General features: G+C 36.5%; 3 protein-coding genes across 3 annotated transcripts; 1 reads left to right on the top strand and 2 right to left on the bottom strand.

Annotated features, from left to right (window-relative positions):
* Nucleotides 1-341: 341 nt before the first annotated feature.
* Nucleotides 342-8,135, bottom strand: LOC140770690 (serine/threonine protein kinase OSK1-like). The gene is made up of 11 exons (XM_073111941.1): nucleotides 7,979-8,135; nucleotides 6,141-6,367; nucleotides 5,051-5,235; nucleotides 4,446-4,628; nucleotides 4,201-4,332; nucleotides 3,923-4,108; nucleotides 1,975-2,064; nucleotides 1,822-1,905; nucleotides 1,550-1,690; nucleotides 1,226-1,459; nucleotides 342-572 (listed from the first exon to the last, which is right to left on the bottom strand). The coding sequence occupies exons 2-11, from the start codon at nucleotides 6,325-6,327 to the stop codon at nucleotides 459-461; spliced, it is 1,536 nt and encodes a 511-aa protein (XP_072968042.1). The 5' UTR covers nucleotides 6,328-6,367; nucleotides 7,979-8,135; the 3' UTR covers nucleotides 342-458.
* Nucleotides 8,136-10,086: 1,951 nt separating this feature from the next.
* LOC140769650 (probable LRR receptor-like serine/threonine-protein kinase At1g07650) lies at nucleotides 10,087-20,942 on the top strand. The gene is made up of 24 exons (XM_073110444.1): nucleotides 10,087-10,302; nucleotides 10,380-10,554; nucleotides 10,646-10,717; nucleotides 10,883-10,954; nucleotides 11,039-11,110; nucleotides 11,194-11,265; nucleotides 11,376-11,447; nucleotides 11,567-11,638; nucleotides 11,730-11,801; nucleotides 11,893-11,964; nucleotides 12,047-12,118; nucleotides 13,867-13,938; nucleotides 14,032-14,097; nucleotides 14,950-15,015; nucleotides 15,102-15,140; nucleotides 15,255-15,313; nucleotides 16,557-16,930; nucleotides 17,017-17,212; nucleotides 17,641-17,784; nucleotides 18,297-18,415; nucleotides 18,497-18,707; nucleotides 18,918-19,152; nucleotides 19,599-19,749; nucleotides 20,375-20,942. The coding sequence occupies exons 1-24, from the start codon at nucleotides 10,188-10,190 to the stop codon at nucleotides 20,744-20,746; spliced, it is 3,042 nt and encodes a 1,013-aa protein (XP_072966545.1). The 5' UTR covers nucleotides 10,087-10,187; the 3' UTR covers nucleotides 20,747-20,942.
* Nucleotides 20,943-21,203: 261 nt separating this feature from the next.
* Nucleotides 21,204-25,850, bottom strand: LOC140769651 (citrate synthase, glyoxysomal-like). Its single transcript, XM_073110445.1, has 13 exons — nucleotides 25,511-25,850; nucleotides 25,240-25,420; nucleotides 25,079-25,164; nucleotides 24,873-24,977; nucleotides 24,224-24,286; nucleotides 23,982-24,091; nucleotides 23,682-23,801; nucleotides 23,524-23,599; nucleotides 22,999-23,072; nucleotides 22,796-22,916; nucleotides 22,082-22,179; nucleotides 21,891-22,014; nucleotides 21,204-21,602 (listed from the first exon to the last, which is right to left on the bottom strand). Exons 1-13 carry the CDS (start codon nucleotides 25,757-25,759, stop codon nucleotides 21,471-21,473), a joined length of 1,539 nt encoding a protein of 512 aa, XP_072966546.1. The 5' UTR covers nucleotides 25,760-25,850; the 3' UTR covers nucleotides 21,204-21,470.
* Between the last annotated feature and the right edge of the window lie 12 nt (nucleotides 25,851-25,862).

Genomic DNA, 25,862 nt, shown 5'->3' with positions numbered 1-25,862 from the left:
CTTGTCAAATTACAACATTTCTTCGTAATCTCTAATCAGGTATCCAGCAATGACACATTAACCAAGAATCCAGATGCAGAACGTAGCAACAGCTTTCACGTGCAACAAGGACGAAGACAAAAAAATATATATATAAAGCGGTTTCTGGGAGATAGTGCAGCTGATGATCCCGCGCTTTCATCCTTGTTGATCAAGTAGGGTCATGATGCAATAGTCAACTACAAGGCATATGATTAAAATTGCTGCCCAATAGTAACCAGTAAAACCTGGGCGTAGTTGCCTGCCTCAGTTTTGCTTAATGAGAGAATAAAACCTCAGACCAGCAAAGTTCACAGATGACAGACCAAAGTAGAAGCCAGAAAAATGTGATTATGTACATCTAGATGCACTTCAATATTCTCAAATACAGTTACTACACTTCCAGTCATCAGGAGTGCAACTATAAAATGAAACCAACATCATAGGACCCTAAGCTGAGCAAGGAAGGCAGCACATAGGTCCAGAAAGAGAAGCTGTGGCCCATTAACCCTCTGCAAGTCAAGCAGATACTTGTCTTCCCTAGTCTTGTAAAGCTACATAGGAAGAAGGAACATCAGCATAATCCACGGCAAGAGAATAAAAAATCAAGGAAATAACAATGTCGAATATCGCGTAAATTTCAAATCCATCAATTAAAATTTTGAACAGAAGCATATACATAAAACAGTCCTAGGGAATATAACAGCAATCTCAAGCAACTAGATTTTGATGAGAAAAGGTAGAATATGCAAAACCGTAGAAGAACAGTTGGGGCAGGAACAAGACTAACAAATGTAGGGAGTTTGCTGAAACCATCGAATCCAGAATATACAGATAAAAGCAGTTTACACGTGTAACAGCTCAGTATATGGAATAAGATGATTAACAGTTAAAGAACAAATAATAAGTAACTGAAAGTTCATATTGCAGCCAACTAAAAAATATGTACAAGCAGTTACTAGTTGCCAACACTGCTACCTAGAATAACAAATTCACAAACAGTTCCGTCATCATTTAGAAACAAAGGAAGTAGCTGTCTTCGTATATTAATTTATTTAGTGGCGTTACATATAAATAAGTGACTTCATTTAAAGTAGATATAAACAGCATAAAGATCTCTAGCCCACAAAAACATATTCTTAGAACATTTTGAATCATTAGAACTTGTCTGTTCTATCAAAAACAATTAATATATGAGAAGGCATACCTGAATTTCAAACTTGACTACATCAGATAACTTTCCATTGACATCATCATTTTCAACAATGGCAGAATCCTCACAGAAGCTATGATTAGCACGCAGCATATTATCAAGATGACCAGAAAGGCCAGGAGACCATCTGCATTTCATGTTATAATGTCCAATCTTTTTCCAACAAACATTTAACTCTTGAAATGCTTTAAGGACCTCCGTCATTATTTCACGAGGATGAGCACGGGACTGTCGATCAAATCAATGACATAGTAATCTTCATGTCACAGAGGATTATAAATTAAAAACAAGTCAAGACAACTCAAACAAAGAAACAACCTGAAGTCCAAGAGCCCATTTCCTTTCAACAGGAAAATGTGGCTTCAAACCAAGTCCTTGAGGATCCATATATCCAGGTAGATGATGTGCAATTGTTGAAGTTGGTGTTTCATATGCAGGCATACGAGAGAAACCAGAATCCTAAAGAAATATCAAGTTACACATTTATTTATAGTCAAGTTACATGAGTTCAGAGACCTAACCATTAGAAGAAAACAGTATTTAAAATGTTGGCAAGCAGCAATCTTGGCCTATAGCAATGTAAAACGCACCAAAGCTTCTTGGTACTCAGCCCCGAGATAACCACTGGTAGCACGGAACCGATTGTCCAGGAGCAAATAATATGTGACAGTTGCCTACACATGTTTTTCCAAAATCACTTGTGTTCAAGGAGAAAAATATTCAAAAAGCTCTCAGAAAAGTACCTCATTTTGCATTCTGTTATAAAGAGATTCAACCAACTGGTTCTTGTCAAAACCCATCTTAATCACATCCTGAAGAGTTTCTTCATCAATCTGCATTATTGACAGCACATATAAGGAGTTACTTTCGAGACAGATTGCAATATCAGAAATCCACATTTAACCATTGACTATTACCAGCTTTAGAAGAATCATCACTGTGTAGAAGGTAAAACATAATTGTAAAATTTAGCATTTTGTGAAGTGACAGATGACTCATGCTAGTAAAAGCCCATAAATGAGACATTTCACTCATGAGGACATGGAAAAAATAAGGGGACAAACCTACAAGTCTAGAAATTAAAAGGTGACCAAGTGCATCAAGCCCTGCTAACCAAGTCTATGTACACAGTCTTACTCTTATTACTATTTACTAATGAGGTTGTTCCAATACTTCAACTCATGGCCTATTGGATGCAAAGGACAAGTCTTACCTTCATACTGAGTTACGCCTGCTAAAAGTCTTAGAACGATAAGAAAAATAAAAGGCAGCCAGTTGGAGAGCGTAATCATCCAAACAATTGAAGCATTTGAAGACATAATGTAGGATGGGTTTTCGACTACAGAAATTTAAAATATCAACGCATGGCCCATTTTGAAGATCCGCAATTATGTAACAAGGAAATAAGGCACAGCTAAACAGTCCTCCACTACTTGTGTAAATCATTTTTGAGCTCTTGACAAGCAACATTTGCCCCATGAGTTATGACCATGCAGATGAGCATGTGATACCATTCAAGTACAGCATAACAACATAAATGAGAAGGGCAATCTACAGGCATAAATCATGCAGATAAGCACATTATACCATTCAACTGCAGCATAACAACATATATGAGTGGGAAAATCTATCGGCGTGCAACATTAGCTATATAACTAATAACAGAATATTTAAACAAGCAAAGCATCAAGTCCATATGGGCAACAAGTTATATTGTGTAATACATTTCAGAAATCCGAAGTGATACACAGAACTAGAAGACATGTGCATACACCAAAAAAGCCTCAAGAGTCAAAGCATACCAGCTAGTAGCAAGGTTGCAGAAGTGTGCTTTCTCCTTCAGTCTACTAAGATGTCATAGGTCAGGAATGGTTGAAAAACCTATTGATGCACATACAACAGAGGAGAGGAGGAAAAGAAAAGAACAAGGATCATGGAGGGCATAAATCATGCAACAAAGATAGTTGCTGTAGATGACCTTCAAACGCTTAATTTGAGTACTATCATCTTAGAAAGTTGAGCAAACCATTTGAACCTACTATTTCGAGAAATAGCAAAAGGATATAGAAGGGCAATGGTTTCTGCAACTCCTAGATATTTAATTGCCAGTTTACCTTCTAAAAGAAATATGATGCTGTGGCTGAAATCTACAATCTAGATATTTCAATGGCCATAGAAAAAAATGTTTCAAATATCTCCCACTAGCTTACTAGGTAAGATATAAGATGCCGGCACAAAATGTAAACAACATTTGACATCATACTGAAAGAAAATGTAATAAATTTCTATTGTAGAGAAAAAATTCAACACAATCAGAAACTGTTATCAAGCATCAGAAGCTGAAATAGAAGAAATAATTCAATAATAACAAAGGAGAGAATTATCTGAATCTGCAAAATACAAAATATCCGTAAACCATGAGGTGTCCAGAAGAAAAATTCCAACCAACATGTAGGTCACATTCTTATGAGTGCCAGGACTTCTATATGCTAAATAATACAACCATGTGATATTAATAGGTATTAATGATTATAATTTGTTACAAATTCAGAAAAATATATAATCCTTATCAAGCAGATGTTCTGCTGTTCCCAAGATTGATTTCCGACTTCTCTCACATACATAATGAAATAGGTGTGATAGAGCAAAAAAAAAGAAGCACAAATATGCAATTGGAGCACTAAAAAGTACCTTTTTAGCTTGTTGTGTTGTATCTGGAGGAGGCACAGCCAAGTAGCGAGGTAGTCGAGCCTGGAACCATGGATGTTCACGGATTTCACGAATTGTCATTCGTTTCATAGGATCGACAATTAGCATCCTAGGAATCAAATCCCTTGCTAAAGCTGACAAATGGCTAGGAAGAGTGTATATCCCATGCTAAAGAACAAATCAAGCTTCAGGGCAACATCCAATCAAAATAAGCAAGGCACAAATACATTCCCAGTTAAATTTTGTAAATGTTTCCTTACCTTTATTTTCTTAAACAGATTGGGTATGTTCTCATCATCAAAGGGAAGTGTACCACAAAGAAGAGCATAAAGAATAACACCACAACTCCAGACATCAACTTCAGGCCCAGCATATAATTTACCAGATATCACCTGTACAAGGGAAAGTCTGATGTGATGAGAAACATTGAAAGTATCTCTGATTCATTAAATTAATGCAAAAGAAACAGTTCTTACTTCTTAGAATGGTAGTACTAATTACATACCTCAGGAGCAGCATAATTTGGGCTACCACAACTAGTCTTGAGAAAATGGCCATCGCGCATGACATTACTTAGGCCAAAATCTGCAATTTTGACATTGCATTTTGAATCCAGTAACAAATTCTCTGGCTTTAGATCACGGTGGACAACCATGTTTCTGTGGCAGTATTCAACACCAGATATGATCTGTTTCAAGCAAAATATAAATAACTGATCAAGAGAAAACTTATGGAATGCATGCTAAAGCAATTCCACGTTGCGATGTTACAGGAGAAGGGTATTTTACTTTCATTTGCGAAGGAGCCATATATCCATGTTCAGTAAAAAAAAAAAAATGTAAATAAACAAAAGTAACTCATGCGCATCACATCCTTATTTTATCCTTTCAAAAGAACCACTACTTTATTAGTCTTACTACTTGATATACTAGAAACACCAAATGAGTCTTCCAAAATGAAATCAAGTAAAAAGTAGTAGAACCTTCACAAAATAGTTATAGGCTACATGGACAATCTAATTGGTGCAATTTAGGATTAACAAATGATTATACATGGTAGAATGTATCTAGTGGAAAGAATGAATAAGGACATTAAACAGTACTATAGTACCTGCTGAAAGAATCGGCGAGCCTCGTCCTCTTGTAATCTGCCTTTCTCCACAATATAATCAAATAGCTCACCTGACTTGACATACTCCATCACGACATAAATATCTGAAGGTGTATCTATGACTTCATACAGGCGTATTATATGGGGGTGCATGAATAATCTTAATATCTTGATCTCTCTCTTCACTGCAATATGAAGATACCGGAAGATAAAATTCCGCATGTCAATAATGGTTTCAATGCAATAAATAAGTGCAATCTCAATATCATTAGGGTAAGGGAATATCTCAACCATAAATTATCGCTTGACTATGAAGAGGAATCAGATACATAGTAGAATCAGCCTATCAGGAAACATCAAAGATTCTGTGCACTGGACAAGCCACATAACTTATACATGAAACTGTTCCATTTCTCTCTCATACCTATGATAAAGGGGGTGGGGGCCAAAAAAGCTAAAATAGTAATCGGATGAAATGATATGAATGCAAAAAAGAAGGAAAAAAAAGATGTGTTCAACTTAAAAGACTAGGTGCCTAAGAATTAAGAGAATGAGCACCTTCACGTAAGATAATATAAACAGTAAAAGTAACTTCAGCTTACTTATGATGAAAGAAGTACCATAAAATCTCTACTATAATCATTATCCAACATGCCAGTAAGTGCTTATAGAATCATACTGCCTAGTGAAATGAACACCAGTCAAAAAGGGGGTGAGAAGCTGTTATTGCTATGGAAATGGATCTCGCAATCCATCAATCCAATTCAAACATTCAAATGATCAACTATATATCCTCAAAGCCTACCTGAGTCTTGTTTCCATTCAGATTAAAAAAACTGGGTTTTGAACCTAAGATATTGCACATACAAAAGGACAACATGATATCTCAGATTCTTGATGAATATGTATTTAGGTATAGTGATCAATAGCTATACGAAGACCAATCAGGGTAAAGTTATTAATGATTTCTCAAAAATCAGTAATATACAGGCAAAACAATCCATCCTGATATGACTAACAATCGTGCTGAAATAGCATTTAGCAAATACGATTAAAGTCTACATGTAAATATAAGATACTTATGAGATACCTTTTTCCTCCATATCCATGTTTCTTATTTTACGACGGTTCAGGATCTTGACAGCAACCTTGTGGCCTGTCATGATATGCTCTGCAATTTTCACCTTCCCAAAAGAACCGATGCCCAGGGTTTTCCCGAGTTTATAGTTTCGTAATAACATATCAGCATTTCCACCTCCTTTACCAGAGCCCTCCATCTTTCCCTATAGTGTATGATATAAATTATTTGGATTGTACCTAGAAAAATAACACACATGTATGTCAATAACAGATGCAAAGTTGCAAACTGAAAACAGTCATGCAAAGCTTATAAATTGATATAATTGCTAATTGTATAAATCTACTAAGCACAAATTAGTATACGACAAAACACCAATGATATCTACCTATTCTCTACACCATTAACTAATGATTTACGAATGATTTCACTTTGATAGTGTGAACTGTTGCTTGTTCATTTTTTTTCAAGTCAAACATCAATGCCAATCTTGCATGATACACAATTAGAAAAAAGTAATTGGCATCCAAAGTAATTAAAGAGCGAGATGGAAGCAAATGTAGAAAACTAGAAATACTGATAGACATTTGAAAAATTAGTTATGTTAAGGTCCTTCCAAAAAGTTATAATTATAAACATTAACAAGTGTCACAGTAACCTTCGACAGTATGGTCCGATGATCAATTATTTCAATAATTAGCTCTATCATTAAGTTCTTCCACTAGCATTATACCTGATACTCTTTCAGTCTAATAAGCATGTAGTGAAATTCAGATAAATAGTAAGCTATTCTAAGAGATAAATACAATCTAATGGATTTCACTACCATGTACAATGACAGTGACTTATAAACCAATGACAAAAGGTCCTGCAACTTAACCATTCTTACCAAAAGGCCCTCCCAACTTAAGCCTTAGACAACAATAATCATCAAGTTCTAGAGTTTGAGGATTACAGAAATATCAAAGAAAATTAAAGAATTCTAAAATAATGAAAATTCACATTCAAATATAAACATAACGCTGAACCAATACCCAGCACCTACAAAAGTCAGATGTGATCTTGTTGTAACAAAATCATCAATACGAGAACTCAACTGAACAAAAGAAACAAAAACAAAAGAACAAATACAAAGGCAGTGCCCAATCGGCACCAAGCAATCCAGACTTTCTATCAACGAAAGGAGATCCTTTTCAGTTTGTTTTTTCAAAAGGCAAAAGCGCAATTTCATTGGAACTTGATTAGCCCCCAGATTGTCCACGGCAGACCTATGGAGTGAAAGTCACAAGAAGCATTCACCACCATCACAGAACATCCGACCCCTAATCACACTAATCAAAAACCGCCAGCACGAAAACTACCACCAAAATACAACCAGACACATAAGTATTAGACTGATACAACATAACTAAAGACAATTACAATCACATGTAATAAATCAGAGCAGTTCAACCATCATCCAGAATCACAGGGTCTTGCACAAAACGAAAGGAGATCTACCACGGAATTCTCAATAAAAGAAACTCGACCTTAACTTTATGGGATTAAAAATCTAAGAAATGCGTATTAGCACGCAGAATGCACAACCAGAAAGATTAGGGCGTAGGCGTGCGAGAATAGGCGAAATTTGGATCTAATTATTAGCGAGACAAAAGGGTCGCTTGCCAGCTTATGAAGGGGAATTTTGTTCGGATTTTAGAGATTAAAGCATGGGGTTATAGGGTTAGGGTTCCGGAAACAGAGCGCGGCAACTGAGAAGAAATGGTCCGAGAGAGAGGGGCATTATAAAGAGAGGAGATTAGAGAGAGACGAGAGAGAAGAGAGTGGAGAATGACGGCCGGAAACCTAACCTGATCGCCGTCGACCGCCGAACGGACGGCTGCGGAGCCTCGCCGGAGGAGAGGGGAGAAGGCGATAGTGGCAAAAATGCGATCGGAGGTCAATCGGGTTGCGGGGAATCGTGTGAGCTCTCTCCCCTTTCGTCACCCGGAAGCGAGGGGTGGGACCCACGTTTTGGACCTCGAGGACACGTGCCGTCCATCTCGCCGCCAAGGCCAATTGCAATCTAGATAAGAGGCTGCGACAAGCATACGGCTCCGGCCCGGCCCAAGGAAAATTAATTTTTTTGCTTGCAAAATTAGATTTTCACCCTTTTTTCTTTTTCTTTTTCTTTTCTTTGCCAACAGAAAACAGCTGAAAAAAAAAGGAGGTGGTTATGTGCAAATGGCCCCACTATTACTATTTTTCATCCAGTCATAGTATACATACCATGTACGAACACTACGTCTACAAGCAAGTATCTATTCTAATCAACCAAAATGGAAGATTTGTTTGTAATTAATATTGAAATAAGAGATTCCAAAGGGAGGCCTGGGAAGAGGTGGCCCAACGACATATGGGCTAATGCTGAGGATGCAACAACGAAACCCGGCCCAGCCCATGAACAGCCTAACGACTCTCCTCCAAAACCAAATGATTGCGAAAGTTACCTACCTCTCTTTATGTAAATAGTTCTTAGGAATTCTTTCTCCCTTTATAGATCAGTCCTACTTCTGTCGTCGTTACGCGCCATAATTAATTATTCCAAGTCTACCATATGAGTCTGATCGGTGGGGTGACATCTATATCTTCTGTCATGATTGAGTTTGGGACCAGAGCAATGGAATTATTTAGGATTAATTATTTTTACATCTTCTTCTGAACTATTATTAGTTTAATTATATATTTTATGAATTTTTTTTTATGATAATTAAACTTATTGAACTAAAAATAATATCCCAAACATCTATTTTCGTTAGGTTTATGTTACTTTTACATTTCTAAGTAGCATAAGTTATTTGAATAACTATACGACATATTTATTTTAAAATAAAAAATCGATAGGAATATAAGTAGGGAGGATGAGATATTTTTAATAAAAAAAATAGTTTAAGAATAGTTTTTTTATTAGCTAATTATATAATGAAAAAAAAGTTTATCATCGTGTACTTGTGCCTAATTTTATTTCATCTTTTTGTACTTTAAAAAATCTTAAATTAGTCTTTGTATTTATGATCAGTTAGATTGTTTATTTTTTTTTAATTTTTAATAAACTTAACTAAACTGTGTCAAAATAACTAAAATTATCCAATCATATTTGTTAGACAAAATATACAAGTTTTTATAATAATAATCACTAAGTGATCAAAATAGTTATGATACTCAACTAATTTTAACGGAAGAACTAATAGTCCCATTTTAGACACAAGTACAGAGAATAATTTGAGATTTTTCTGAAGTAAGACGGTGAAATGTAATTTAATCATAATTATTTATCCCAAAGTTACAATGGCATTTCCACTGTGGAGAAGACTAATACCTCAGTATAGGGACCCACTTAAAGCTATTGGTCATCTGGTTGAATCCAGCTGCCTGCCTAGTGGGGATGGGGAATGGGGGTCGCTGTTCTTTCTACTAGTGCGGTAGCAGATCGTCTGCAGCACCGACTCCAGGAATTTACTGACAAGTTGGGATAAGGTCTCTAATTGCTTCACCAGTGCCTAGTGGCATTGAAGTAAGGCAGCAGATTGTTTACATACTCTTGTTCTTTCTTAGGAACTCATATGAAAACAAGCTGCATTATTATGATGCTAAGCATAACATTTTTCTCAATCTCTTTGTCCAAAATGATTCTTTTGAGGCAGGTTTTAGTGGTGGGGCCATTCAGGCGTCAGTAGTCAGTACGGCTCTTCCCTGCGTGCTCATCTCTTTACACTCTTATGTTGACTCAGGCTGACTTCCTGTTGTTAAGGAGTCAAAGAAATCATGCTACGTAGGACAATCCACGCGCTATAACACGAATTTATTGCCCATTTGCCACTCCTTAAAGTACCAAAATGCCCTTCTAAACCGATGCCTAAATTTGGAAAACAGAATAAATGGAACAATGACACACCTGCTACATTGGAGCGATTTGCAGTATATATATATATATGTAGCTTGCTCTTCCGATCTCTATCACTCCCGCGGCCACTGCCTCTTTGAGCTCCACTTGGAGATTGGAACCTCGAAAACCGAAGGATGAGAACAAATGCTCTTGCCTTCTTCTTCTTCCTCTTCTTCCATCTCCTTCCTCTCGCTCTTAGGTATCCCAACGCCATCGCGACCTCGCTTCCCAAGCTCTATCCACCGGAAGGTACACAAATCGCACTTCTTCGAGCTACATTTCTCCTCCTTTAAGGCTAATCCTTCTTCCCCCTTCTCTAATGGCAGTGCACGCGCTCCGAGGGATCGCGTCCAAGCTGGGGAAGGCGGATTGGGATTTCAGCGTGGATCCGTGTAGTGGGAAGGGAAATTGGAGGGTTCCCGATCCGGTTAAGGATCTCGAGAGCCATGTCATATGCGATTGCTCCTTCTCGAACAACTCCGTTTGCCGCATCACCGCCATGTTCATCTTCTCTTAACATCTCTATCTAACTTTGTCTCTTTTGGCTTAATTCGTTTCTAAGTTGCCTTTTCTTCGGGGATCTCCGATGCAGAGCTCTAAAATCTCAGAACCTATCGGGAGTGCTTCCGCCTGAGTTCGGCGTGCTTCGCCATCTCCAGCAGCTGTAAGAGAGAATTTATAGTCACATCGTATTAGAATATTAATAAAGAATGAAGACTTCGTTTTTCCATATCACTACCTAAATTTTAGTCATATTATAGAAAACTCTCAGATGTGCAAATCGACTGCTAAAGTTGTTCCCATTTTTTACTCTTTGATTCGATCGCAGCGACCTGAGCCGAAACGTGCTTAATGGTACAATGCCTAACTCGTGGGCTCTCATGACGGGGCTACAGGGCCTGTGAGTGTCCGGATTTAGTTAATCCCGTCTTTAATGGTTAGCTTAGTGGTATTAATCTTTTTGTTGCATAATGATATGATTCAGGTCATTAATGGGGAATCGGTTATCCGGGCCGTTTCCCATGGCGCTGACTAAGATGATCACCTTAACTAATTTGTAAGCAAATGTTCCAGTATTTCGCGCCATGAATCGTAGCTTAGTTATGTGGACAACACGTTAATATGGAAGTTGTTCCGCAGGAGCATTGAGGGAAATAACTTCCATGGCCCACTTCCTCCCCACTTCGGTGACCTCGTCAATCTGGAGAAGCTGTGAGATTTTTCTTCTATTTTATTTTTTTAAATTCGGTTAATTTCTCTCGCACCACGTTATATATATATATATATATATATATATTGTAACTTTTGCAATTTGATTTTAGTGTTCTTTCGGCCAACGAGTTCATTGGGGAGCTACCCGCATCTCTTGCCAAGTTAACCAATTTGACGGATTTGTAAGGCTATGAACATTATTATTAATCATTTTTTCTGATTAATTTCTTTTGAAATATGTCTATTGATCTGAATAGGACTCTCTTTTATTTTGAGAATACTGTCCTTGTATTAAAAACAGAAGGATTTCCGGTAACAATTTCTCAGGCAGGATACCCGATTTCATACAGAAATGGACAAAATTGGAGAAATTGTAAGCAACTCCATTCTCCTTTAAGAGAAATTTGCTTGTTCTTTAATTGGCAAAGGCATTTTTGATAAATGTGGGAGTTATCTTGGTGCAGGCGAATCCAAGGTTCCTCACTGGAGGGGCCAATTCCTTCTGGCATTTCAAAATTGACGAGCTTAAATGATTTGTATGGAAATATAAATGATACTTCAAGTTAACCTTCCTCCTTCCATTAGATGTCATTTTATTGAATCTTCTCATGTTTTGATGAACTTTAGGAGGATTAGTGACCTAAGAGGAAAAGGGTCGGCCTTCCCAGATTTGAGTGGAATGGAATCCTTGAGGACACTGTGAGAAATTAGCTTACAAAAATTTAAGAGTTCTGCATATGCGGCTTTTTTGGAGTTAAAATATGGTGTGTTCAATGTGTAGGATTCTGAGGAACTGCTCCATTCATGGGAATATTCCTTCTTATATTGGAATGATGAAGAAACTGAAGGAGCTGTGAGTTAATTGCTTCAGCTTTTTTGATCAAACGATGCTAATGCTACACTGGTTTCTTTTTGTATTTTCTCTGTCATAATCTCTTTCTGTCAGAGTACTGCACATGCTGAACAGGTTCTGTCCATATTAAGTTTCAAATCTGTTGGATGGTGAAAATTTAGTTAGTCGAACATTCAGAATGTGTTCATCATATTTCATTATTCTGATTGCAGTGGATGAATTAGAAAATTCAAAGTCTGATATTCAGCAAAACAGATGAGATCTTAGGGCCAATACTGGCATAAAACAGGCAGAGATGTAACTCTCATACCCACTGCTCGATTCAACCCAACTTAGCGATGATGGGTCCTTAATTGGCAAAGTTGTGGTCATTTTTTCATCCAAACTATAACAACTCAAAATTTCATAAATAAATAATTAGAGGTAATTATTTTGATAATGATGGATTTAGTTTTATCCTTGATACTTTAGGATTTGGATTAAATCAAATTATTTTTTATTATGTATAAATAAGAAAAAAAATTAGAATTCTTATCCTATTAGAACTCTTATATCTTTTTAACTATAAAAAATGAGGCTTATAAAAGAAAAAAAAAACTAGGCTTTATGGCATTGGTACTTTAGCAATGCTACAAGCCAAAAAAAAAGAAAGAAAGCTATACCCGATAGAGAATTAGATGTTACGATTTGACTACATGGGTTAAGTTGAGTCAAGTCGAGTCGAGTTAACTTAGTTACTTAACTTTATCTTATTATTTTAAATTTCAAATAAATTGGATAATCCGCATGTGGATTCAATCCGCTAGAAATTGGAATCTAAAGTTTTAAGAAGATAATAAGATAAATTGGAATCTAAAGTTCTAAGATTTCGACATTTTACTAAGTGAAATTTTTTTTGGAATATAACGTTGCGACATTTTACTAAGTGAGTTTGGCGGGATTACGGAAAAGATTCCTGGATTTTTATCCTGGTGACTCCCGGATACCAACCTAATGGTGGCTAGTAGTGCGATGTAGTCATCGATCAAAGTAGTCATTAAAACGACAATATGAAATTTTATTAGTTTTGGCAGATTTCCATGACATATACTTCCAATAGAAATTAATTATTCTTATATTGATTTATTTAATATGAGATATTATAAATAATTTATAATTCAATTTAGTATATATTGGATTTTGAAATTTTATATGAGAGATAAGAAAATTATTTATTTTCAAGACAACTTATATATTTCATTATGATTTATTTTATGCTACTATATGTATCATGTGTTGATATTTGTAATTAGACATATTCTTAATAGAGTGTGTTACTTGCTAAGCGTCTAACTCATGAGGACTTGTTATTTTGTAAGAATTTAGAAAGTTGATTATTAAGGACTTTAAAAGTTTAGTATATTTTTGATTTATCAATCTATTTTTAAGATTTGATTATTATTTAGACTTTTGTGTTCGAAGATTGTTTGCTCACACTTGATTTGACACATCTCATGGCCACCCTGTAGTTATATACCATGTATTGCACTCTTATGCAGCTATATCAACTCACTGCAGTGAGCCTTAGGATTACTAAATTTTAGTGATCTGACATAGTCCTAATTGTCATAATGTTTCTCTAGGCAATCATGGGGTATAGGAGTGCATATAGACTGATCCCTAATCCTTATAATCGTTTAGTGTTTTTATTATAATGAAACTGTTCACTCTCTTGGTATACCTCATTTCTCAGAATATTGTCTATGCAGAGATCTAAGCTTTAACAAATTGAGTGGGGAAATTCCAAATTCTTTTTCCAATTTGGGTGTGGCGGATTTCATGTAAGTCATAATCGTTTCGTGCAGCTTTACCTTTCGGAAACTTATATTCCATTTTCTTGCTCTGATGGTAGTCATAAAAAAATTATCTGGCAGATATCTGACTGAAAACATGCTTACTGGGCACATACCAGGATGGATCCTGAAAGGGAACAAGAATGTGTAAGAATTTCACATACTATTTTACTGAATCACCACCTTCTAATCAGCGTGTCCAACTTATGTTATCTGGTTGCAGATAACTGTTTAATCTCAGTATCTCACTGAATGGCAAAATTTCTGTAATTTGTTAGTGGGTTCAAAATGAATAGCCCTGATATAACCAGTTTGCATTGTGATATATGGATCTATGTTTCTTGAATGATAAGATAGAGAGTAATTTTCTGGTACATATTAGCAGTTTTCACATTGTTAGAGCAGGAAGATTCTGGTGAATTATTGATTTGTTAGTGAAATTTTCAAGTTCCCTTCTGTTGATACTCTATCAAGTCTTTCAGCAATATCTAGAATTAAGACCTTGATGACTAGATCTTATAAACTAATACATTAATTCCTCCTCATAGCAATTATAATCATGGTCATGTGATTATAAATCATCTATCGTCTCTGCTGAATTTATTACTATTGGCCGTTCTACTGAAAGTCTCCTGCATCAGCTTTCTCCTTTAGTGCAACTAAAGAGATGTCAAGACAAGATGTTCAGCATACTGGAGGGAATGACTTCTATCACTATATCTTAGTTATTCCTAATCGAACAACTCTAGAATTCGTGAATTTACAGAAAATTCGTATATTCCTAGGCTATGCGGAATGGCTTCAAGCCTGCAATAACAAATTATCTGGTTGTTACATATATTGCTGGGCCAGAGGGTTCAAAATCTCCTACTCCGGATTAATAGTTTAATAAAGCTTCTGATTTCTGAGCACTTGATTGAATTATTCAGATTTGACTCCAATTTTAAGTTTCATATTCGTTTATGTTTTACCAAAGTTTTACTGTCAATTTTGATTCAGGGACATCTCCTTCAATAATTTCACATTGGGAAATGCAGGCCCTACCCAATGCCTTCAAAGCAGTGTGTGCGAACACTCTCTCTTATACCTAGTTTTTCCTTGCATTGATTTGCATTTACAAATCATAACTCTCCTACTTCTTTAATTTGTAGTAATGTAGTAGAGAGTTATTCACATTTACTGGACAAAAGGTATATTCTTTTTCCCATTTTTTATGCATTAAGAGCTATTACACAAATTCTTTGCATGTAGATCTTTAACTAACATAGTACTTGCCAAATCTTTTGTTCTATCTTCTATTGTAGAAATGACATCAGTTCGTGCTTGAAGAGTAACTTCCCCTGTAGCGCCTCCGGTGGAACATGTACGTACAAAAATTAATAAATTTCAAATTAGATGTATGATAAGGAGAGGACAAGCTGCTTAAGCTAAATGCCTTTATATATTAACTCTTCTTATCATGATTGTCTCAAAGGATTCTTAGTTGTTCATCATTCTCATACCTCTCTGCATCTTTAATGGTATGAAACAAGAACTATCAAAAAAAACTTGTCTTGTTATTTAACTTATTGTGATGAATATCAGATTGATATTTATGCCATTATGATTCTTTTTCTTGCAGTTATTTAAGTCAACATTATTTCTTCATTGTCTCTTTCACTGTCAATATTGTCCTTATATTTCTTTAACTTTAATGTTCATTGGTATCCTTATTGACAATAATTTTGCTATTGCTATCCTTACCATCATTCAATGTCTTCTATCTTGTACAGCTCCCAGCTCCATTAGTGTGCTTATAGAAGCAATCTGTGAATTAAGTTTTAGTACATATAGCAACAAGAGTCTGAAAAATATATTACATGAACAGTCTTAACTCTAAACTTGCAGACTGAGATGTAATTCCAGTAGACAATGAGGCCAGGTGGTTAAAGAGAAAATTTAACTCTTCAAAATGGAATGTAAGTTAAAGTTGCATACTCCATGTGAAGATTTATGCATCACAACTGATAAAATTAACTTCCTTGAAGCACAAATCAACTCCAAGAAGTAAACCCTGTTTAATTGTTTGCAGCTAAATGTAAGAAAAGTCTTATATGGTCTTAGTCATCTCTCCTAAATGAATATTTTACTTTTTCCCTCAAATTCTCTAGTGTAGTTGGCGCCAAGTACTTTCAGAATACTTCTCTAAAAATTGAGTACTTTTAGAGTGCCCAACAACATGATCCTATATCGCAAGTTCCATTATGAGAATCTGCATTCCAGAAATCACTCTTTAAGTCAAATCAGAACAAAACGGATCGTACATAATAATGTCAAATTTGAAGACAGCATGCCCTGATGCCCTTGGTTACATTCCCTCAAATTGTGTTTAGGTTCATTAGCTTGCTGTACTTGCTGATATGAATTACACATCGATATCTCTTCTTGTTAGAAGGCTGCTAACTAGAACACATGAGTTGTATTTAATAAGGTGATGTATCAGAAAAAGGAAACTAATATGAAATTGCTTTATTAATTTTCAAGAACATGATATGAACTTAATCATCTGAACTCCTTTTGTTACTCCTTGTGGCCCATACAATTTGACTGCTAATAACTGTCAACAGATAAGTACTCTTTACATATCAATTGTGGAGGCAAAGAAGTTACTATCAACAAAACAAAGTTTGAAGCAGATGAAGAACCTAGAGGGGCTTCAATGTTGTACTTAGGTTCAAACTGGGCATTCAGCAGCACAGGGAACTTCTTGGACAATGCTATTGACGCTGATAATTATATTGCAACAAGTACATCTAAGCTGCCCATGACCCACCCAGAACTGTACACAGGAGCTCGCCTTTCTCCTCTTTCGCTTACTTATTATGGCCTTTGTATGATGAATGGGAATTATACAGTGGAACTCCATTTTGCAGAAATAGTTTTCACCAATGACAACACATTTAGTAGTCTTGGAAAGCGATTATTTAATGTCTTTATTCAGGTAGCTTGACAATGATTTCTTTTTTCTACACAGCTTTCTGATGGATGAAGGTAGAGTTTGTGATTGCTAAATTTTGTTCATCACAGGGAAAGATGGTCTTAGAGGATTTTAATATCGAAAAGGCAGCCGGTGGAGTTGGAAAACCAGTGATAAAGACTTTTACTACTTTAGTCACAAATAACACGATGAAGATCCACCTTTACTGGGCCGGAAAAGGGACAGAAGGCATCCCAGAGAGGGGAAATTATGGCCCCCTTATATCAGCAATTTCTGTGAGACCTAGTATGTTATGCCACTTCTTAGTGATTTCACTACTAATATTCAGGTTGGATTCTAGGTTAGTCAACCAATCTCTCAAATCATGGAACAAAATATGGAAGGTTACATAGTCTATTTGGTTCTAGCTTAAAGATTAGCGGAGTCATGTTAACTGAATTTTTGTTTTATAGTTGCTCTTTAATTCCAGAATTGCATATCAATATTCTTCACCTATCCGAAGAATACTAGATGCCTTCTTTGCCAGCTTGCATGAGATGGAAACCGCAAAGATGTTCAAACTTTAGGATGTCCTCAATTTTCATTCATCCCCTTTGCCAATAGTTCATTTTTTTTCAGCCTATAAGATTGTAGTTCATCAGTGTGCAGTTTCATTTTTCTTGTGATATAACTTCCATAAGGAGATGATGTTGCCTTATTTCCTTCTTTTTCAGACTTTGAACCACCTCATGCAGTTTCTGGATCATCTGCTAGTAAAAGGATACATATTACGCTTGGGGTTGGTATTTCAGTTTTGGTATTTTTCCTCACTCTGCTGGCATTGGGAATCTGGTGGAAAAACAATTCCATGTACAAAGGTATTGGAACATATCTCATCCATACACTTCATTTCCAGCATCACTGAATTAGTCCTTCTAAGATGAACATGATCTTGATAGAAGACTCAATTATTCATTTAATTTTCTCCTTATGTTTAGTATGTCACTTCTATCTTATGCTTTGCTCTCCTAAGTCCTCTCTCTCTCTCTCACTGCTTCTATGGCTCTGCATGAGTGCACACTTGTACATAGCAGAAGTGCTAGTCCAGGCATGGGTATCATCTATTCCTAATGACTGAGAAAGAAACTATCAAGATATTTAGTGTATTTTTTGTGATTATTTATGTAGACTTTGTGAAACTTCAGAATATAATTGTTTATTGAAATTATGGAAGGTCAAAGATAATGCTACTCTTTCTATTTACAAATCACACAAACTGAAAATAAGTAGTTGTTATTACCAGAAAATATCATGTATGTGTAGACAATGCATGAAACAGAAGTGAAGTAGCATTCTGTCTTATTATATTTAAATTCTTCTTCCTGAGTAGATCTTAGAGCTCTTGACCTCCAAATTGGTTCCTTCACCTTGTCGCAAATCAAAGCAGCAACTAGGAACTTTGATGCTGCTAACAAGATTGGTGAAGGTGGTTTTGGCTCAGTTTATAAGGTACATGTTGAGTTATTTTAGCAAGATTCTCTGATCCTCTGATATCCGATTCTAACAAGCTCTTTTTAACTTTTATTTCAGGGCTTATTATTGGATGGCACGACCATTGCTGTCAAGCAGCTTTCATCAAAGTCTATGCAAGGAAATCGTGAATTTGTGAATGAGATAGGCATGATTTCTGCACTGCAACATCCTAACCTTGTTAAACTGTATGGTTGCTGCACTGAAGGCAACCAATTACTGCTGGTCTACGAGTATATGGAAAACAATTGTCTTGCACGTGCTCTTTTTGGTAAATTAACTCTTCCTAATTATTTCTTGTTCTTAGATCTCTGTTGCTGAATTCAGCAGCTGTCATTAGATTAAAACTAGGAGGAATAATTTATTCTTGAATTCATTTGAACTTTGAAGAACTTCATTTAGTATGTGAAAGAAGTAAGGCAGTAGGCCAATTCGGCTATTTTAATCTTGCATGAACAATTTAGACTTTTTGTACTTACAGATTCCCAGGGCATATTGAAATTGGATTGGCCAACAAGACACAAGATTTGCCTTGGGATAGCTAGAGGTATGGCTCATCTCCATGAAGGGTCTACACTAAGGATTATACACCGGGATATCAAGGCCAGCAATATATTGCTTGATAGAGATCTCAATCCCAAGATTTCAGATTTTGGTTTAGCCAAGCTTAACGAAGAGGATCATAGCCACATCAGTACTCGAGTAGCTGGGACTATGTGAGTGCTTTCTCTTGATTAAATTTCTTTTGGCTTCCATAAATAAGTTAAATTCCACCCATTGCATTCCTAATAAGTAGTAACATGTCATAATGAACTGTACCAAAAAAAAAAAAAGTTGCTTACAGTGCAATCACGGTAATGGTGACTATGTCCATGATGTTTTGATTTTGTTAGAATAGAGAAACAAAGATAGAAGGTGCAAGGCGCAAGGCGCAAGGTGGGAAATTTGCTTCTGGCTTGGCCCATAGTTTGAGAACTTACAGATTAGATATTTCCAGATTATTTCTCTATTTATCGATCTTTTAGAAGAATAGTTACTCGGAATTATTGGCATTATTGTTTCAATAGCATGGCTCATCTAGCTTCCTTAAGTATGATGCTTTCCTAAATGAGTATAATGAGTGTAAGTGCAACACTGAATTGTCCTTTATATTTGATTGCAGAGGTTATATGGCTCCTGAATATGCAATGCGAGGTTATTTGACTGATAAGGCAGATGTTTATAGCTTTGGAGTAGTTGCTTTAGAGACTGTCAGTGGAAAGAGCAACACAAATTATAGGCCAAAAGAAGAATTTGTTTATCTTCTTGACTGGGTAATTTCTGAACTTAATTCCTATGTTGGAAATCATATAACTGAAATGTGTTATGTTTTTTATTTGAGGTATCTGTATATCACCCCTTCAGGTTATGCAGTAATTGCAGAAACCACCTCCATTATCATTATTCTCAGACAAGACCTTGCTTAAGTGTTCATAGACAAATTTTATAAAAGCCATTGTAGTCAGGATTTATCATCTTCTAGCTCTATAACAATGCCCCTCTGACACTGATGATTCTGTAAATGTAATTCCTTAATTGATGAGGTAGAAGTTTTTTAGGATATTTGATCTGTAAAGCATTTGAAGTGCTACATTGGCATAGACCGATTCAAAGAGCCTTGCATTTATATAGTTGGCCATTCATCAATATGTCAACATTCTCCTTTGCCTCCTTCCTTCTTTGTCCTAATTAATACTTTGATAGTACTCGTGGTTTTCACTTGATTGGAGGGGTTATGTGCAAAAACTTTGGCTATTTAAGGAAATAAATTTCAATTAATGACAACCACTAATTTACAGAGAAAATTTTAGGACAAGCACTGATTGATTTATACGCCATACATATTTCCATGATTTTTTTTTTTTTGAGAACTAACCACGTTTATTTTCTATACTCCAGGCCTGTGTTCTTCAAGAGAGGGGGACCCTTTTGGATCTAGTTGATCCAGACCTTGGACTGGAGTACTCAAGAGACGAGGCACTGGTGGTGCTGAATGTAGCTCTTTTGTGCACTAATGCATCGCCAACGCTAAGACCTACCATGTCCGAAGTGGTGAGCCTGCTTGAAGGGCGGACTCCTCTCCAACAATTACTCTCAGATCTGAGCCTTGCACCCAACAGCTTAAGCTCTGCAGGAGTTAGAAGAAGCTTTTGGCAAAACCCAAGCGAGAGTCAGAGCTTTTCAATTAGCGGGTCGTACATCAATTTGTCTGAATCATTCCGCCAAAATGATGCTAGTATACAATATTTGATCGAGTCAGAGATTTCTTAGCAAGTTAGATCTTCTTTTCTCATTTTATGTATATAGCTGGCAGGACATTAATATCTGCATTATTAACGTGTAATGATTGCATATGAAATCCAGCATGCAGTTGCATTGGAAGCAATGCCCGTGTACTTGGATATATATATATGCAAGTTAATCAATAGCAAAGTGCTTGTTGTCTAGATACTGGGGCAAGTTAAAAAATGTTTCCAATTAAGTACTTCTGCAGCTAGAATACCGCCATAATAAAGCAACAGATGTAAGCCAAAATTTCAAATGTTTCTATGAAGCAGGGTCTCATGACCTTTTTGTTATGAAAAAATAAAAAACATATGAGCAAATAAATATGCAATCACCCACTTCACAGTTCACAGCAGAAGAGTCAGATACCAAACTAAGACACCAAGACTGGTGCCATGAAGACATAGTTAATCACATGTAACGAATAGAAAGGACAAATATGTAGTATAAATGGCAAAGGGTTAACTGAAATAAGCATATGTTTAATGATCATATATTATTCGTCTCCTGTATCACTGCAGTAGAATCATACAACTGCAAGTGCCATACAGGAGAAATATTTAAATGGGCAAGGAATATACATGGACACATTATTATGTTGCTTAAAGATGACTACGTTCATATCCGGAGCTTCGGTATGAACTCCAGGATTATGATTTTAGGCCAGACAGATTCTTTTTTATTTTAATTTTTGCAGCTCATAACTGAGCTACATGCTGGACCCCGACAGCCGCCTCCTAGTTGCATTTGAAGTTGCGACCTGACCTAGCTTGTCTGACTCTGTTGACAGCATTCGCTCCTTGAGAGGCATATAATGTCGAAGCCAAACACCAGTGTAAACCTGGAACAGAGAAGACAGATGAATAAATTTGAGAAAGTAGAAGATACTCATGATAAATACTAGTGTTGAACTAAGTACTGTCAAATGCTGACATATGAAAAGTGAAAGCTTCTCTTTCAGCTGTGCCTAAAAAGGCTCCCTAGTGGGAAAAAGGCGTGATAACAAAGAAAAAAAAACAATGGAATTCTTTATTCTTACCATCTTCAGGATAATAACCATAATCTCATTAGCATGGCGTTAGTATAAGAAAAGATTAAAAGGAACTTCTGCATGAATTATGAAACTGACCTGTTGAGGTCTCATAATCTTTGTATCAGGATCATCAAGTGATTCTCGCCAATGTGAAAGATATCCAGCCATTCGAGGGATTGCAAACAGAACAGGAAAAAACTCCGTTGGAAATCCCATTGCCCTATTAAAATTCAATTAGTTCATAATGCAACTATCAAAAAGGAAAATACGAGTAATCGAAGGCATACCGGTAGATCAAGCCAGAGTAGAAATCAACATTAGGATAAAGCTTCCTTTTGATAAAGTAATCATCAGATAGTGCAGCCTTTTCCAATGCTATAGCTACCTAAAATCAGCAGGGTGACTAGGTAATTAGCAGAATAAGCATAACCAAATTGGTCATTGTAGATAGAAACAGCACATTGGAAAATTTTCCCATCTAAGCCCTAATGTATGATTGCAAAATTAAGAAGAGAAAATCAAAGTCTAGGCACATGGAAAAACAACTGGAGTGTAATCTAAGATGCATCAATGAGCTACGATACATGATATACAACAATTTTCCCATCTAAGTTATACATGAGGAAAAAGTCCATGGCGCAAATAAATAAGAATGACAGGAAAGGAAATCAGTAAGCTAATATAACTAACTTCTCATTATTACAAAAGAGAGCTCAATAAGCCATAGGGGGCATACATATGATTCCGAAAAACTAACAATGATTATAAGGATATAGTTTTTCAAGTGCAGAACTGGTCAAAAGATAAATTATTAAAATTTGAAAACATAAGATGTACTGCAGCTGATGGAATGTCTGATACTAAACTCCAACGCATTCATGAATAATCAGAAACTTGCACATGTCAAGGCAAAAAAACCACAACCTTATTGAGTTGGTTCCATAATAAGAACTTGTTAAAGTACATATAATTCATACTTAAGAATTAAGATAAAAAAGTACCTCAATAAGTGGATCATGTCCAACAATTGAAAAGACCTCTTCTGCTAATTTCCGGATAACTTTAGCACGAGGATCATAATTCTTGTACACTCGATGTCCAAAACCAGACATCTTTCGCTTTCTATGCAGATCCAACAAAATGAGGAAATTAATGACATAGAAGCATTAACAATTGCCATATAATAAGCAAAATAATGTCTCACCTATTTTTCACACCTTCAAGGAATTCTGGAATGCCATCGACTGTTCCAATTTCATTAAGCATTTTAAGGACAGCCTGCAAGTATCGTGGTCTAATCAATGGCTTAAAGTCCAGAATATATCAAGCAACCAATCTACATGAACATTTGTAGTTAGACAACAAGTTGTATAGATAAGGTCCGAGAATTATATGACCTAAATTTCAAATGCTAAACTTGATGAAACTCATCGTTCAGAGAAAACTGGCTGATTCAAGTATGTAAGGATGATGACAATAGCTTCTGGCACATTAAATGACAGATGAAAGCCTAGGATGGTCCCTAAACCAAGCCTTGAAATTATACCAGCTGCTAGTAAGTAGTATCAAAAAACAACTTTAATCAACTGAGCACAAGGATATCCCATCGATCAAGAAACAAACATTATTTCAGCAGAAGAGATCAGCCAGCCAAACTTGCCTAATTCCTACTAGCACCACTCCCCAAAAGAAAAGAAATGATCTGCAAGGGTACCTAAGTTTTACCTACCTCATTTGCCCCACCATGGAGAGGTCCATATAGCGCTCCAACAGCACCAGCAACGGCAGTATAGACATCCACACCACTGTCAACGCAATATCAGATATAAGACATGCTTTCCAATTGTTCAAGTTAATATTAGTATATTACAAACCAGAAGCTGGTACCTTGATGCAAGATGTCTTGCAGCAGCAGTAGAGCAGTTCATCTCATGTTCTGCATGTAGGATAAAGAGAATGTCAAGTGCCCGAGCAAGTCGGGGGTTAGGTTTGTACGATCGGTCACCCCTGCACAAGGAGAAACATAAGCTAGTGACTGGTCCAACGATCTACGAATGGTAACTCAGATCATTGTTTTCCTTAAACTCAGTAAAAGGAAAGGAGAACAAAAATATTAACTAGTAAATGTTGGTAATGTAACCATGTTATGATAACTGTAAAAGAGGGAAGCATGGAAGATTAGCTTACAGCGAGTCCAACATATATAAGAAGTTTTCTGAGTAAGAAAGATTGTTTGAAGGAAGCACAGGAGGCCTTCCAGCGAGTCTCAAATAGGCAGCTGCTGCAATTGTAGGTGCCTGTGGATGTTAAGTAACATGTATTATCAATAGGTGAGAAATGAGATCTTGTTTAGACAAATAAACCAGGGATGTTGACATAACCAAAATGCCATTTTGTAAGTTAGAAACTGAAGGAGAATAAATACATGCCTTTCCAAGTATACGCAGTATTTGCTTGTCTCTCACTTGCTTTGACTGGTAAAGATTTTGGCCCTACAGAAAGAAATGATATATAGTCAGTACTACAGACAATCACCACAGTGCATATCTTACGTACATATGATCTACATATAGATATTTATCTTTCAAAAGCTATGACTTCAATAGCTCACGAATTAGAACTTTTTGTTCCAAGTGTCCTTCAGACATCCAGTTCTGTGAATACATGAATCTCCAATAGAGACAAACCATGTCCTTACACCGTAATGACTAATGAGGACAGCGGCCTCATTGGATGTCCTTGAGAAGGTGTTTTGTATCTTAAGGATATCAAGCCTCCTTATGACACATTAATCCTAGAAATAACAAAAAAGGAAATAAAAAATTGCCTATTTACATTCAATTGATATGAAATTTTGCAACAAGCAGACGAGTATATCAGCATATTGATGCATTCATGTCCATGTGAACACGCACATATGTGTGTATGTGAACCAATCTCCTCATTTTTAACTTTCTTTTCCTAGTAAATTGCATACTTTTGATTATTCAAATACAAACAGAGCAAAAGAGAAGGAAAAGAGAAACACAAACAGAAGAGGGGGAAAAAACTCAGATTTAATTTTAACTCAGCACTAACTCTTAGCGCAGGATTGGCATCCGGATGGAAAACAGAAAGGGCACTCATTGCACTGACAAGCACACCCATTGGATGCGCATCATGAGGCATGGCCTGGATAATATCCTACAAAGACATAAGAATACACCAAACTTTAGGTAAGCTAAACAACATTACTACAAAAAAGTCCCAAACTAGCCTCTTCCGTCAGAATTTAAGGCTCTTACCAGAAGGCCCTGAGGAACAGCTGAATGCTGAGAGATCGCAAATTCCCAATCCGCCAACTGGTTCTCAGAGGGCAAACTCCCATACACTATTACACAAGAAAATTTAGAGATTTGACAATAAAGAACAAGAAAAAAAAAAGTTCTTCGAATCAGAGACTCACTTAGGAGATAAGCGACCTCAACGAACGTACTATTCTCCGCTAATTCCTCAATCGGGTAGCCTCTGTATCGGAGAATCCCCTCATCTCCATCTATGTAACAGATGGACGAACGCACTGGAGCCGTATTAAGATATCCCGGATCGTAAAGTTTAAGACCTTTGTCGTTCTTTCCGGTTGTTATCTATAGTGGCAAACAATGATAAGAAGCAAATTATTCCCCAAAATTAAGACAAGAACCCGGAAAAGGAACTGAGATAAGATGACAAGCAACCTTCTTCAAGTCGGTGGCTCTAACAGTTCCTTCGTCCGAGACCTTGATCTCGTACTTCTTTCCAGTCCTCCAGTCGACAACAGTTAGAGATCCGGCAAGGTCCGCCGGAGATCCGGTGATCCCGTTGGCGGAGACAGGGGACGCCTCCAGGATCGGCGAGAGCTCACCGAACGAAGCGGAAGCGAGGTGGGAAGAGAGCACGGCAAGTCGTCCTCGAGCTAGAGTGGTCGGATCGAAGCTTCCTTCCATTTGGTAGCGGAGAGAGAGAGAGAGAGGAGAAAGGCGGTAGTTTTGGAGAAGCTAGAAGAAAGAATGGCAAATTAATAAGCTTAGAAGCATTTAAAGAATGTCT

The sequence above is a fragment of the Typha angustifolia genome, chromosome 11 (genome assembly GCF_048772165.1).
Source record: "Typha angustifolia cultivar Huaian chromosome 11, ASM4877216v1, whole genome shotgun sequence".
NCBI classification, from domain to species: domain Eukaryota; kingdom Viridiplantae; phylum Streptophyta; class Magnoliopsida; order Poales; family Typhaceae; genus Typha; species Typha angustifolia.
This window is presented reverse-complemented; position numbering and strand designations above follow the sequence as displayed.

Coding starts and splice junctions, on each gene's coding strand:
- LOC140770690 (XM_073111941.1), bottom strand. CDS start 6,327: ATGGAGGGCTCTGGTAAAGGAGGTGGAAATGCTGATATGTTATTACGA. Junction 4,629..5,050: donor CTCGCCGATTCTTTCAGCAG/GTACTATAGTAC, acceptor TGCTTGAAACAG/ATCATATCTGGTGTTGAATA. Junction 2,065..3,922: donor CAACACAACAAGCTAAAAAG/GTACTTTTTAGT, acceptor TCAATAATGCAG/ATTGATGAAGAAACTCTTCA.
- LOC140769650 (XM_073110444.1), top strand. CDS start 10,188: ATGAGAACAAATGCTCTTGCCTTCTTCTTCTTCCTCTTCTTCCATCTC. Junction 10,303..10,379: donor CAAGCTCTATCCACCGGAAG/GTACACAAATCG, acceptor CTCTAATGGCAG/TGCACGCGCTCCGAGGGATC. Junction 11,802..11,892: donor TTGACGAGCTTAAATGATTT/GTATGGAAATAT, acceptor GATGAACTTTAG/GAGGATTAGTGACCTAAGAG.
- LOC140769651 (XM_073110445.1), bottom strand. CDS start 25,759: ATGGAAGGAAGCTTCGATCCGACCACTCTAGCTCGAGGACGACTTGCC. Junction 23,073..23,523: donor TCCATGGTGGGGCAAATGAG/GTAGGTAAAACT, acceptor CGATACTTGCAG/GCTGTCCTTAAAATGCTTAA. Junction 22,015..22,081: donor TACTCTGGCTTGATCTACCG/GTATGCCTTCGA, acceptor GAATTTTAATAG/GGCAATGGGATTTCCAACGG.